At 56.6% G+C, this 13,278-nt stretch overlaps 3 protein-coding genes across 3 annotated transcripts; 2 read left to right on the forward strand and 1 right to left on the reverse strand.

Moving 5' to 3' along the window:
- Window positions 1-2,169: 2,169 nt before the first annotated feature.
- On the reverse strand, window positions 2,170-2,613 carry CTAM01_08527 (uncharacterized protein; the record flags this gene model as incomplete). The annotated part of the gene is made up of 1 exon (XM_060524547.1): window positions 2,170-2,613. One exon carries the CDS (start codon window positions 2,611-2,613, stop codon window positions 2,170-2,172), a length of 444 nt encoding a protein of 147 aa, XP_060380766.1.
- A 1,770-nt stretch (window positions 2,614-4,383) lies between these two features.
- CTAM01_08528 (heavy metal translocating P-type ATPase) lies at window positions 4,384-8,019 on the forward strand (the record flags this gene model as incomplete). Its single annotated transcript, XM_060524548.1, has 1 exon — window positions 4,384-8,019. One exon carries the CDS (start codon window positions 4,384-4,386, stop codon window positions 8,017-8,019), a length of 3,636 nt encoding a protein of 1,211 aa, XP_060380767.1.
- A 1,622-nt stretch (window positions 8,020-9,641) lies between these two features.
- Window positions 9,642-13,112, forward strand: CTAM01_08529 (FAD binding domain-containing protein; the record flags this gene model as incomplete). Its single annotated transcript, XM_060524549.1, has 1 exon — window positions 9,642-13,112. The coding sequence occupies one exon, from the start codon at window positions 9,642-9,644 to the stop codon at window positions 13,110-13,112; it is 3,471 nt and encodes a 1,156-aa protein (XP_060380768.1).
- Window positions 13,113-13,278: the final 166 nt, after the last annotated feature.

A 13,278-nucleotide genomic window follows, 5' to 3' on the forward strand; every position in this document is an offset into this window, starting at 1 on the left:
GGCGGAATGGGCCAAAGTGAGGCGGATAAGTATGTAGTATCTACCAGAAATTCGCCGACAAGGTTTTCTCGATTCTTAGGGGTCCAAGAACATAGTGACGTCTGTAAAAGGTGCCATCTTGGACATTTGGTTGGGCGACAGCGAAAAGAAGAGAGCTTCAAACACACTTCCAAGTTGGCTGTTGGTTTGCCTTGGGTTGGTTGGGTTGGCGTGGGATGGAGGGGTCTTGCTTGCTCAACCACCCCCATTTATTAGACACGTATGTTTGCCCTATCATGCAGTGAAATACACGTCTCTCGTCCCTCTAGGTACTCTTCGTCTGTGCCTCTAGACATTGTTATCGCAAGCTTGAAGAAAATATGAAAAGAGAAAGACAAGGTCCAGGTCATCGCAGAATGCGCATCCTGGTGGACGATGGGGGCATTCAGGCTGCAATCGCAGTCGGGGAAAAATGTCGGTCAATGATCGGAATCTGGGATTGGAAGAGGAGGGGGAGGGGTGTGCGCGACCGATGATCGTGCGCCGTTCAGATTTCCGCCGTGCTTTAGGATGTGCATGTGTGGCTGGGGGTGGGGTGAAAAGGCAACGAAGAATGCATGCCAGGAAGCAGGATTCTTAGGCTCCGACAACGTGAAGATGTTTCCCCTCCTCATACAGAGTACTGTGCAGGTATCTATTCCTACTCCTTACTCGTATGAGTGGATGAGGTTTGTTTGCCAGAGGTCGTGACCGTGATCGTGAGAAAGGACCTAGGCGGCCCAGGCCTTCCTTGCCCCTGGCCTAGGCTACCTAGGCATGCCTGGTCAAGATACGGATACGTGGATGACAGTTGCAGGGTGTGCGCCGCTTCGTGTTCAGTGTTGGGCTCCAGTAAACTTGGGAAGACCGGAGCTTCAGCCCATGCCTGGCCGCTGGCCGGCGGTCGGGGTCGGCGTGGGTCTCTCAAGAGTCGAGGCCGGCTCGGAGGGGCTGGGGGAGTGTTCATCAATCGACACTAGATGAGTCACGAGGTCGGGGGGCGGCGGGCCAGGTTTTGCGGTCGGATGACTGGCAATATTGGCTCAGTCTAACGGGCTCAGTCGACGGTTCCCACTGCAGTGCCCTCTGCCCGCCCAATCGGCTGTATGTCAGCTGTCTCTTTGAGGTTTGAACAGTATTCACCAAAGAGCAAGTGTTCAGTGCGCCTGTCAGCTTTTGCCCAACGCCGGCGTGCCGTGAGCCTGTCGCACACTGCGTACGCCTGGCCTAGGTGCGCGAGAACCCGCCCCCGGATTCGTGGACACGGGCCGTGGCAAAGGGTCGCCTCACGCCAAGGTCAAATGACTTGCATCCCTGCCACCCTGCTCTCCCATGGGCCATGGGCCATGCCCCGCGCGATTGTACCTACTGCAGAACCATGGCCGCGTCGCGAGACCGAGGGCTCCGGCTGGGCGAACCGCGAAGTCACGGGGAAGTAAGTCTGCCTACCGTCATCGACTGTGCCTGCACCTATCCGAACGAGTATCCGTACGGATACCAAGGTTGATTCAATGTGGCTTGGGCCAACCGTTCGCTTTTCCCTCGTTTCCCACCTTGCTGGTAAATACTCCGTAGAGTTGTGTAAGTTTGTTAGTGATTAGGTATTTTTTTATTTTATTTTTTGAGTTGGTCCACATTGTTGACTTTGAAGGTGTTGGCAAACCTAACGGCCGTTGATGAGTTGCTGCGCCGTGTCCTCAGCCCCAGGCTCTCACCCAGAAGCATGGGCTATTTGCCAAGATGCTCGCGAGCATTGTAGTTGCCGGTGGAGGTCTCGGCAAAAGGCAAATGGCAAAAAGAGGAAAAGCATACAAGTCCTATTGTCCCTTTGGATATGCCAGGCCTTGGCTGAGTAGCGTTTGAAGTATCTGTATCCGTAGTCTTTTGATGACGCTTATAGCGGAGCTCGCGGCTCACACGGCGATGCCAAGAAATGCCTTGAGCACCCAGTATCTGTATCGAGCCCAGCCCCACACGCATCGTGACTTTGAACTTCAATATTAGGTATGTCGATCGCCGCATTATTGCCAATGAGAGGGCCATAATGCCAAGACGAGGAAGTTGGGCACTTGATCTTTGAGGTGGTCGTAGACTTTGCAGCGCTATGAGCCCGCACTGCCCCACTGTCGCAGAGATGCGCTGACATGGGATTCAGCTGAGTTGTGTGCGCTTGTGATCGACGCGATGACGCTCCAAGCCCCTCCATAAGCCGGCAGAGGATTTAGCTCTGATGAATATGGACATGCTTGAGATTGCTTCTCGCATAGTGCACGCCAAAGGGGGTAAATGCAGTGTTGTTCGGTGCTCTCGAACTGGAAGCCTCTGACACAGCCTAAGCGGTTGATCCGATGTCGACATAGCCTTCAGGCTCATCCCGCGTCTGTTCGCCGACCTCAAGAATGGGTACCGCAGGATGCTATCCGAAGTTTCCCTGTCTCGACTTTTGCCGAATGATATTGCACGGCCGTAGAAATTGTTCCAGAATTCTTCGTTGGAGCATGTTAGAGCCCAGTGCAGTCTGCTTTGACGGTTGGCGATGGCTGACTGGTCAGTTTTCGAAGGCGAAGCTTCGGCAGCATAGGGCGCAGTGGTCATGGTGATTGGAGCAAGCGAGAGGCCGGGTTTGTCGCGACCACTGGAATCCTTCTGCGGTATGATCAGCGAGCAAGAATAGAGGTACACATATTCCCCGACAGGTCTATATTGAACGAAGTCGAAGTATCGATTGGTGGAGGTTGCCCTTGTTTATGTCATGGAAATAACCTAGAGCAACAGTATTGTGACTCCATCAACGTGTCAGCCGCAAGCTGTGTTACCCAGGCATCGTTCTGTAAGAGGTTCATGGTGGCGCCCTCTGGATTGTTTGTTCCACCCAAGCACGCGAGTGAGCCAGCTCTCGCGGAGGTTACTGCAGTCTCTGGCAACGACTTGTCTTGGAGTGCAGCCTGACAGATCGACAGGAACAGACATGGGTAGCTGAGAGGCGATCCGCCCGGGTGTTATGTCGAGGATGAGTGAGCAATAGCAAGTGCAGCTGCGCTTAGAAATCGGGGTCCACGTGGATCTTGCTGCGACTAGCGGCTAGCGCGATGCGGGGGAGACGCCATAGACGCTGTCCGCTGAGGTTTGCCACTGGAAAAAAGAAGATGGAACATGGATAGATCTAGTAAAGATCGATTGACAGCGGGTGTGGTATAACGGTACGAGATGGAGATGGAATGTCGTAGATCAGAAGAACAAGGTGTCACCCATAGTGAATCTAACGAAAGGTTGAACAATGGTTTTAATGGCCATGTCTCTAACGGTTCCATTGGTCTCTACTTTTGATAAAAAGGGGCAGGCGAAGAACTGCAAGTTTCCTTCGTGCCTTCCATTGCTTTCTGAACGTTGAAATGGAAGGCTCCGGTATGTTCCAGTCTGTGTATTCGAATACTCAGTACCCAAACTGCAGGCACGCTCGGTTTGGCGTGTCAAAGTCGGGTGCCTGTGGTGCCTGCCCCTTGAGGCACTCAAATGAAACCTGGACGGACCCATTGTGAGCAAATTACGTCACGCGTGTGTCTTTGGTACCTGAACAGACAGTGCCAACACAGCAGCTTTCCACCGAAATACGACAGTGCGATCACCGTGTTCCTGCAGAAAAAGTGGTGAGTCGCTGACTCTGATACCTGAGAATTCTGCACCGCACAAAACGCGCATCCCCAAAGAGGCAAAGGGCCACTCTGTCCAGCATTTCAAAGCAGCACAATTGCCGCGCTGTAAATACAAAAAAGTAGAGTCAAACACCGAATGATCAAGAAATCTAAGGGCCAAGGTAAAACCATCGTAGCGTTCTCGTAAATATTTCATCTTTTCCTGGCAACTGCAGGCTTTTTTTCGGGAGTGCTGCATCAAAGGGACGTGGCATCAATCCCTCGCGTCGGCATTCATTTGGAGAAAAAAAAATCTCGGACACCGAGCTTTGAAGCAAACTGAACATCGTCTGCCCAAGCTCATCTATCTGCTGTTCACTCGGCCTTTGATTCTACCAATTTTCCTTACTTCTACGCTTTTTTCTTCTTCAGTCCTTTGTATCCATGCATCTCCCTCACGCATATCTCAAATAAGAGAAAAGACAAGGACGGGTATCTTACTAAAACCACCTGTAGCTTTCTCCGAAAGCTGGCCTGAGCTACTGCAAAACTCACACCTTGGTTTCAACTTTCGCGTCCAAGTCGCCCTCCCGTGAGCTCCCTCAACATTCCACTCAAGGCTGCCAACGCATCTACCATCCCTCCACACCGGCTCTATCATTCTCAATACAAAAAGGACGGCGGCGACAACAACTAGCAAGAACACCGGCCACTGAGCCATCGGTCCGTGACGATGGACGACGGAAGGCATCCTCGCATCACCACCTCATTTCTGCTCGCCAACTTGCACTGCCCATCATGCGTCTCTTCCATCCAGCAGGCTCTCCGCGAGTCCTCCAGTCACGATGTCATCTGGGTCTCACCAAACATTGTCACCTCCGTCGTCACCATTGAACACAGACACACGCCAACCCCCGATATCACCATCCGGTGCATGGCCAAGTCACTTCAAGATGCCGGCTTCGAGATTTGCGGTGTCACGACCACGGCTGCCACCGAATTCGACATGGACACCATCACCTTCACCCAGCCTGATTCTGGTGTCATGGACATCAACGCTGGCGCTCACAGCGGCGGCGCCCTCGATGGCCTGCTCTCCTTCGCTCCGAAGTGGTCTTCTGATTCACCCGAGGCCCAGCGGGAAGCCCACCTGCTCAACTGCAAGCAATGCCGTGATTCAGAGGATAGCGGTGCTTCAACCGCAGACCTATTAAACTCACACGTCAACAGTGTGCGCAGCTCGCTCTACAATGGTCTCGACAGTGTCACAGCAATGGCCTCAGGAGGCTCAAAATGGAGAGTCACACTCTCTGTCGGTGGTATGACCTGCGCATCCTGTGTCAATACTATCAGCGAGGAACTCAACAAGCAGGAGTGGATCGACAATGCCACTGTCAATCTGGTCACCAATAGTGCCACGGTTGATATCAGAGACAAGTCCAACGCGTCAAAGGTTGCGGAGGCCATTGAAGACATGGGCTATGATGCCAGTCTTGACAGCGTTACAGAATACGCAGAGCCTGGCGATGACTTCAGCGGAGACGAAAGCGACGAAAAGAAATGGCGAGCAACTGTGGCGATTGGCGGCATGACCTGCGCTTCCTGCGCCAACACCATCACGGAACAGCTGAATAAGAAGGACTACATCTCCAACGTTGCAGTCAACTTGGTGGCTAACAACGCCACTATTGACTTTATCGTTGAAGGCAAGCAAGACGACATTGTTCAGTCCATTGAAGATATGGGCTATGATGCGACACTGGACAGCGTATCAAAGGTCAAGACTGAGAATAAGGGCGCGCAAGAGAGGACGGTCCAGATCTCAATCAAGGGCCTCTACTGTCAACATTGCCCCAGCCGAGTAACGCATTCTCTCACATCCTTCACACACCGGCTAAAGGTTGTTTCCAAACCCACTCACGAGAAGCCACTCGTTACCGTCAAGTACACGCCCAGCGCGCCTTCGTTCACCATTCGGCAAATCCTATCCGCCATCGATGCCGCCGATCCCGCCTTCAAGGCATCGATCTACCACCCGCCCAGTCTCGAGGAGCGCTCAAAACTCATTACACAAAAGCACCAGCAGCAGCTCCTTAGACGAGTCTACTTGACGTTGGTCATCGCCATACCGACTTTCATCATTGGTATTGTCTACATGAGTCTTGTCTCCGACACGGACAAGGGCAAGCACTACCTCATGAAGCCATGGGCTCTGGGCATCAACCGAGCCCAAATTGCACTGTTCGTCCTCGCGACGCCGGTTTACTTCTTTGGGGCCGACGTCTTCCACAGCAGAGCTATCAAGGAGATTAAGAACTTGTGGCGCAAGGGCAGCAAGACACCCATCCTTCGTCGATTCTACAAGTTTGGAAGCATGAATATGCTCATGTCGCTCGGGACAACCATTGCCTACCTTTCTTCTATTGGCCAGATGATTGCTGCCGCCATCAACAGACCTGCAAAGGTGGACGACACGCAGTTTTACTTTGACTCCGTCGTCTTCCTGACCCTTTTCCTGCTCCTGGGTCGTCTGATCGAATCGTACAGCAAGTCGAAAACTGGCGACGCGGTCGAGATGCTGGGCAAGCTGCGACCTACCACGGCTATCCTCGTCACCAAGGACTCCATTGGTAAGACCACCGACACCACTGTTGGCGTGGACATGCTCGAGTATGGAGACGTTGTGCGCGTGCCTCACGGTGCGTCGCCCGCCGCAGATGGAATCGTGGTGCAGGGCGAAGGCAGCTTCGACGAGTCCAGCTTGACAGGCGAGTCTCGCCTCATCAAAAAGGTACCTGGCGACGAGGTTCACGCAGGTACGGTCAACAAGGATTCCGCTATCCAGGTACGCATCACAGGTGCAGCGGGCGCCTCCATGCTGGACCGGATCGTCTCCATCGTTCGAGAGGGTCAGACAAAGAGGGCGCCGATGGAGCGCGTCGCCGACGTGCTGACGGCCTTCTTTGTCCCCATCATCACCCTGATTGCCGTAATCACATTCTTCACGTGGTTGATTCTCGGCTACGCTGGTGTCCTTCCTCGAGACTACCTCGATTCAGAGGGCGGATGGGCTGGCTTTGCGCTTCAGTTTGCCATTGCCGTCTTCGTCGTCGCCTGTCCCTGCGGTCTCGCTCTCGCAGCCCCCACAGCCATCTTTGTTGGCGGTGGTCTCGCAGCCAAGCATGGAATTCTCGCCAAGGGAGGAGGCGAGGCGTTTGAAAAGGCTAGCAACGTGGATGTAGTTGTCTTTGACAAGACGGGCACGCTCACCGTCGGCGGTGAGCCAAAGGTCACGGACGCCGGACTTTACCTCGAGAGGAGCAGCCTCGAGCGTGGCACGGTTTTGGCCACTTTGCGAGCGGTTGAGGAGAACAGTAGCCACCCTGTGGCAAAAGCCATCGTCTCCTACTGCACCTCGCAGACGGACGCCTGGGTCGACGTCGACAGCATCCAGGAACTGCCAGGCAAGGGCATGAAGGCCACGAACCGCGGAGCGAAGCCTGCCGAGGCATTTGACATGATTGTCGGCAACGAGTCGCTGATGCGCGATCACGTTGTCCACTTTGACGAAGGCGTGACGTCTCAACTGCAGAAGTGGAAGAGCGAGGCTAAATCGGTCGCCTTGGTCGCTACTAGACCTACTGCTACTCCTTCTACCAGAACGTCAGATGACCACCCCTGGACTCTCGTCGCGGCGCTTTCTATCGCCGACCCTATCCGGCCTGAGGCAATCCGTATCATCAAGGCCCTCCACGAGCAAGGCACCCGCGTCTGGATGCTCTCGGGCGACAACGTCGTGACCGCAAAGGCCGTCGCGGACCTGGTGGGCATCGACCCGGACAACGTGCTCGCCGAGGTGCTTCCCTGGGAAAAGGCGGACAAGATCACCTACCTGCAATCGGTCCTGAAGGCGCGGGCAGGAACCGGGGGCGGGGGCGACGAGCACACGGGGAAGCGCGCCATGGTGGCCATGGTGGGCGATGGCATCAACGACTCGCCGGCGCTGACCAAGGCGGACGTGGGCATCGCGATCGGCAGCGGCAGCGACGTGGCTATCTCGAGCGCGGATTTCGTGCTGGTGACGAGCGACCTCCGGGCCGTGGTGACGCTGCTCGCGCTCAGCCGGACCGTGTTCAGGAGGATCAAGGTCAATTTCGGATGGGCTGTCATCTACAACCTGCTGGCGATCCCCATTGCCGCCGGGTGTTTGTACCCGATTGTCGTGAACGGCGGGCGGCAGCACGTGCGGCTGGATCCCGTGTGGGCCAGTCTCGCGATGGCGCTGTCTAGTATCAGTGTCGTGCTGAGTTCGTTGGCGTTGAGGAGTAAGGTGCCGTGGCTTGGGTTCCGGGCGAAGAAGATTGAGTAGGGAGGGTATGGCGGTTGTGCCGTGTATTACCACTTTGTTTGTTTACTAGAGGATACCTATGTGCTGAATAGAAAAGAGCATTGTTGATGGTCATTGAAGAAAAGTTACAAATACGATGAGATGCCCTTCACAGTTTGAGTCTCAAATCCCTATGCTCGATCTCTTTGCAGAATAGCATTGGCGTGCTGTGCATATTGATGTCAAGCGCGACCAAATTGGTCGAGAATTACATGTGACACGCAAAAACGAGAATCTCGTGCGAAGCCCCAAATTAGATCTTACCAACTCAAAAGACAAAAAGAAACCCAAGAGATATGGTTATCCCATAACTTCAACAACTACATCTAAAAATGGGTTAGGCATCTACCTTGGGACAAGAATATGGCGAAGATGTCGGTCCCCCTTTGTAAAGGACGGACAGCAATTGAAGTGGAGACTGTCCGGAAACGGCGAACAGAAGTAGTCATGGGACGACAGGTATAAGATTCCAGCAACAGAGCAGCTGAATAGCATCTAGACCAATCATTCAAGCAACTGCTCCTTTTGACCTCATTGTTTTTGAGTTGTTCTCACAATGACATCGTGATCTGTCCTTCAAATACGGACCGAACGACATGATTGGGCACTGACTATGGGAGTTTGTGAGTATCAGTATGGGGTGTAGTTGAATGGTGACGACGGAGAGCGGAAGCCGATGCCGTGACCGAGCGGATACCGCGTCCGCCGATTGCCGGGCAGGCCGACCGACAGCCTTGAATCAATGACACGGGCAGCGAAAGCATGAGGCGTGCCCGCCACCGATGAATGTAAAATGGTCAGAATCTGGGGCGAAAGAGGCTTGCATTTCCGGATGGTCGAGCACGCAATTCTGAGCCCAGACCAAAAGATTGCGGATTTGGTAAGCGGAGGTGCCCTGGGTGCACCGGTAGGCCCAAGGGAACGTGGAGGGAAGGGACGTCGAGTGGATCGGAAATGGTGCAATGTGGGGCCGTTGCAGATGGGTGCCGGTCGCTCATTGGCGCGCGATGGCGCAATTGTCCCCTAGTCGCAATTCTCCAAGCTTCAACAGTTTCCAAACGCCGAGTTTCGCACGCGAACAAGCAGCAGCAGCAGCAGCAGCAAAGCAGACAGCAATGCGCCTGCCACCAGACAGCAAGATGCCTGACAAATGCCCGTCTCTTATTGCCTGCTGTAATGGAGTCAATGGAGTGCGCTTCTCGGTTCCCGGTGCTAGCTAGCTAACCGTGCTTGAAAGGTGAGTGCCGGCTAGAGGGTCTCCTTTGCCGGTCCTGCTCTCACTTTTTTTTTTATATGCTCGGAACCTGTTCGGAGTCTCCTTAGACGAGAACATCTCTTGAACTTCTACCTCTCTTCCCTTTTTACCTCTCCTCACTTACAAACCTCAAGGTCCTCCTAGAACGAAGAAGCTCATCTCTCGTTCAGGTTGACGCAAGTGACTTGTACGACTTGCTCTTGAGTGTCCCAATTGTCTCTCAGTAGTAACCATTCTCTTGCGAGTGGTGAGGCTCTGTCTTCTGGTCCTCCGTGTATTTTGGACCATCTTTAATCACATATTCTTTGCTGTACTTATTCCCAATTCGTCCTCTCCAAAACCTCCCAAGATGCAGTTCAAGCAGCAAGAGAGTACGGGCTCTGCGGCCGTCGTTGACGCGAAGTCGTCGCCCTCGTCCGCCCCTCAGAAGAAGGTCTCTTCCACCCTTCCCTTTGGCCAGCCCGTGGCCCTCTCCTCCATCTCCGGTCCTACCTACGTGACGGCCCAGCTCCTTGTCCAGCAGGTCGCCTTCCTGCTCTCCGACAAGATCTTCTCCTACTCCGCTCCCACCTTTGATCTCGACGTCGCCGCAAAGGCATGGGCCGAGGCCAAAGAGCGCAACATTCACGGCGAGACCACCGACCTCATCCAGCTCCAGACCAGGACCGGCGCCGGCGCCCTCGCCCTCGGCTACATCTTCAGCCCCGACTTTGATCTGGCTAAGAGGCACCTCCCCCAGACCCTGCTCGCCCCTACGCTGAGCTTGAAGAACCTCCGCGGCGCATTGGACCAGCTGAGCCTGTTGTACGGCGTCGCTTCCCCCTTCGTCGCCCACGTCGCAGCTCTCGACTACGATGCCGCCAACGGCCTCGTCTCCGACTACGACACTGCGCTGCGCACCGCCGAGGACCTTGGCCTCGGCTTGGTTGCCAGCTCCAGCGCTTACGAAACTCAGCACATGGCCCTCTTCGCCACCCTCATGGCCGCACTGATGCCCACGCTGCACATCTACGATGGTGTTAGACTCGCCCGCGAGACCTCTCGCGTCGTTGACGCCCTCAGCCAGAGCGGCATCGCTGATCTCTACAACAACATCACCTCCGAGTCCACTGGTGTATCTGAGAGGGCCGCGATCTCTTCCAAGGTCGCCGGCCTGTTGGACGTCTTCAACAAGCACCTCGACCCCACCGAGGACCACGAGAGCCAGCACACCGCGCTCCTGGCCACTCTCATGACCGCCCTCACCCCCAACCTGGGAGTCGAGGACGGCGTCAAGCTCGCTAAGCAGACCCTCAAGGCCTCGGACGCTCTCAACAAGAAGGGCGTCGCCGAGACCTACAAGAAGATCTCCAGCGAGGTCCAGTCCCTGAACAAGAGACTCGACGACGCCGGCAAGGTCGTTGAGCTCCTCAGACTCTTCAACAACGAGCTCGGCACCGCCTACAACCTGTTCGAGTACCACGGACACGACCAGGCCGAGGCCGTCCTCGTCGTCTTCGGCAGCGCCGAGACCCAGCTCGCCAAGCAGGTCGTCACCCGCCTCGCCGCCGACGGCGCAAAGGTCGGCGCCATCAACGTCCGCGTGTACCGCCCCTTTGTCGAGGAGGCCTTCCTCGCCAGCATCCCCGCCTCCGCCAGGTCCATCTCCGTCCTGGGCCAGGTCAAGGACGAGCTCTCCGTCAACGACGCCTCCCTGCAGTCTGCCCTCTACACCGACGTTCTGACCTCCGTGTCCTTCTCTGGAAAGTGGCGCCAGGACCCCACCGTCTCGGACGTCAAGTACTCCGCCTCGGAGGCCCTGACGCCCCAGGCCGTCGCCGACATCTTTGGCAAGCTCCTCAGCGCCGAGGCCGAGTCCAAGCCCTTCCCCGCCTTGGTTCAGGCGCACCAGTACACCTTCTGGGACGTTGACAACTCTGTCGCCGTTGACTCCCCCGCTGTTGTCAGCAACTTGCTCTCCCGCGAGTCTACCAGCAACGTGTACGTCCACGAGTCGTTCGACAACCTGCTCCAGGGTGGTATCATCCGCACCGATATCCGCAGCTCCAAGAAGGCCATTGAGGCGCCCTACGCCGTTGAGGAGGCCGATGTCGTTGCCGTCGGCGAGGAGAAGCTCCTCAAGGACCTCGATATCATCAAGAGCGTCAAGGCCGGTGGCAAGCTTCTCCTGAACCTCCCCAGCTTCAAGGAGGAGGACATCGAGAAGCGCCTCTCCCCTGTCGTGCGCAAGCAGATCCAGGATAAGTCCATCGAGCTCTACATCCTGGACGCCTCCGCTTTTGCCGAGAAGGAGTCCCAGGCTGTCAAGGTCCTCTTGGAGTTTGCCTTCCTCCAGATCGCCCGCTCCGACATCACCGCTGAGGAGGTCGCCAAGATCGCCCTCCCCGAGGGCTTCTCCAGCACCCTCGCCGAGACCCAGGAGGCCCTCGGCCAGGCCCTGCGTAAGGTCGAGTCTCAGTCCGCCTGGGCCGAGCTCCCCGAGGACGTCGTCGTTAGCCCCCTGCCCGCTACTATCAAGCCCAACAGCTTTGTCGGCTTCGACAAGGAGGAGGTCGAGGAGACCTCCCAGCTCGTCGACTGGCAGGCCGCGGCCAAGGGTCTCGCCTTCAAGGAGGCCTACGGCACCGAGAGCGCCCTGCGCCCGGAGCTGCCCGTCAAGACCCACACCATCACCGTCAAGGAGAACCGCCGCCTCACCCCGGGCAACTACGACCGCAACATCTTCCACATCGAGTTCGACCTCGGCGACTCTGGTCTCACCTACGACATTGGCGAGGCCCTCGGCATCCACGCCGAGAACGACCACGAGGAGGTCAGCGCCTTCATCAAGTGGTACGGCCTCGACCCGGAGGCCCTCGTCCAGGTCCCCGCTCGCGAGGATAACGCCGCCTTCGAGACCCGCACCGTCTACCAGTCCCTCAAGCAGAACATTGACGTCCTCGGCAAGCCCCCCAAGCGCTTCTACGAGGCCCTGTCCGAGTTCGCCGCCGACGAGCGCGAAAAGGCCGTCCTCGCCAGCCTCGGCGGTGCCGATGGCGCCGCCGACTTCAAGCAGCGCTCCGAGGTCGACTTCGTCACCTACGTCGACATCCTCCAGGAGTTCCCCTCGGCCCGCCCGTCCTTCCACGACCTCGTCCGCATCATCGCCCCGCTCAAGCGCCGCGAGTACTCCATCGCCTCCGCCCAGGCCGTGACCCCGACCTCGGTCGCCCTCATGATCGTCGTCGTCGACTGGGTCGACCCCCGCGGCCGCAACCGCTTCGGCCACGCCACCCGCTACCTCTCCGCCCTCCCCGTCGGCGCCACCGTCGTCGCCTCCGTCAAGCCCTCCGTCATGAAGCTCCCGACCTCCTCCAAGGCGCCCCTCATCATGGCCGGCCTCGGCACCGGTCTGGCGCCGTTCCGCGCCTTCGTCCAGTACCGCGCCCTGCAAAAGGCCCGCGGCGAGGAGATCGGCTCCATCCTGCTGTACCTCGGCTCCCGCCACCAGCGCGAGGAGTACCTGTACGGCGAGGAGTGGGAGGCCTACGTCGACGCCGGCGTCATCACGCACCTCGGCGCCGCCTTCTCGCGCGACCAGCCGCGCAAGATTTACATCCAGGACCGCATGCGCGAGTCCATGCGCGACGTCGTGCAGTCGTACATCCGCGACGAGGGCAGCTTCTACCTGTGCGGTCCCACGTGGCCTGTCCCCGACGTGACGGACGTGCTGATGGAGGCCATCAACGTCGAGGCCAAGATGAGCGGCAAGAAGGTCAATGCCCGCAACGAGATTGAGAAGCTCAAGGAGGATGGCCGCTACGTCCTCGAGGTGTACTAGTTTCTTTTTGTTGACGGTCTTGTGTACTAGACATCTGTTTGGCATATTTCTTTGTACATAACAGGGCTACAGTCCTATCGAAAAGTTTCCCTGTTACTAGCCAGCTTTCTGGATTGAGCAATTGCGTCGTATCGAATAAGCATCGAATATTTGCTGCACTTCATGC

Source organism: Colletotrichum tamarilloi, assembly GCF_030869305.1.
Source record: "Colletotrichum tamarilloi strain Tom-12 chromosome Unknown Scaffold_30.1, whole genome shotgun sequence".
Lineage (NCBI taxonomy): Eukaryota > Fungi > Ascomycota > Sordariomycetes > Glomerellales > Glomerellaceae > Colletotrichum > Colletotrichum tamarilloi.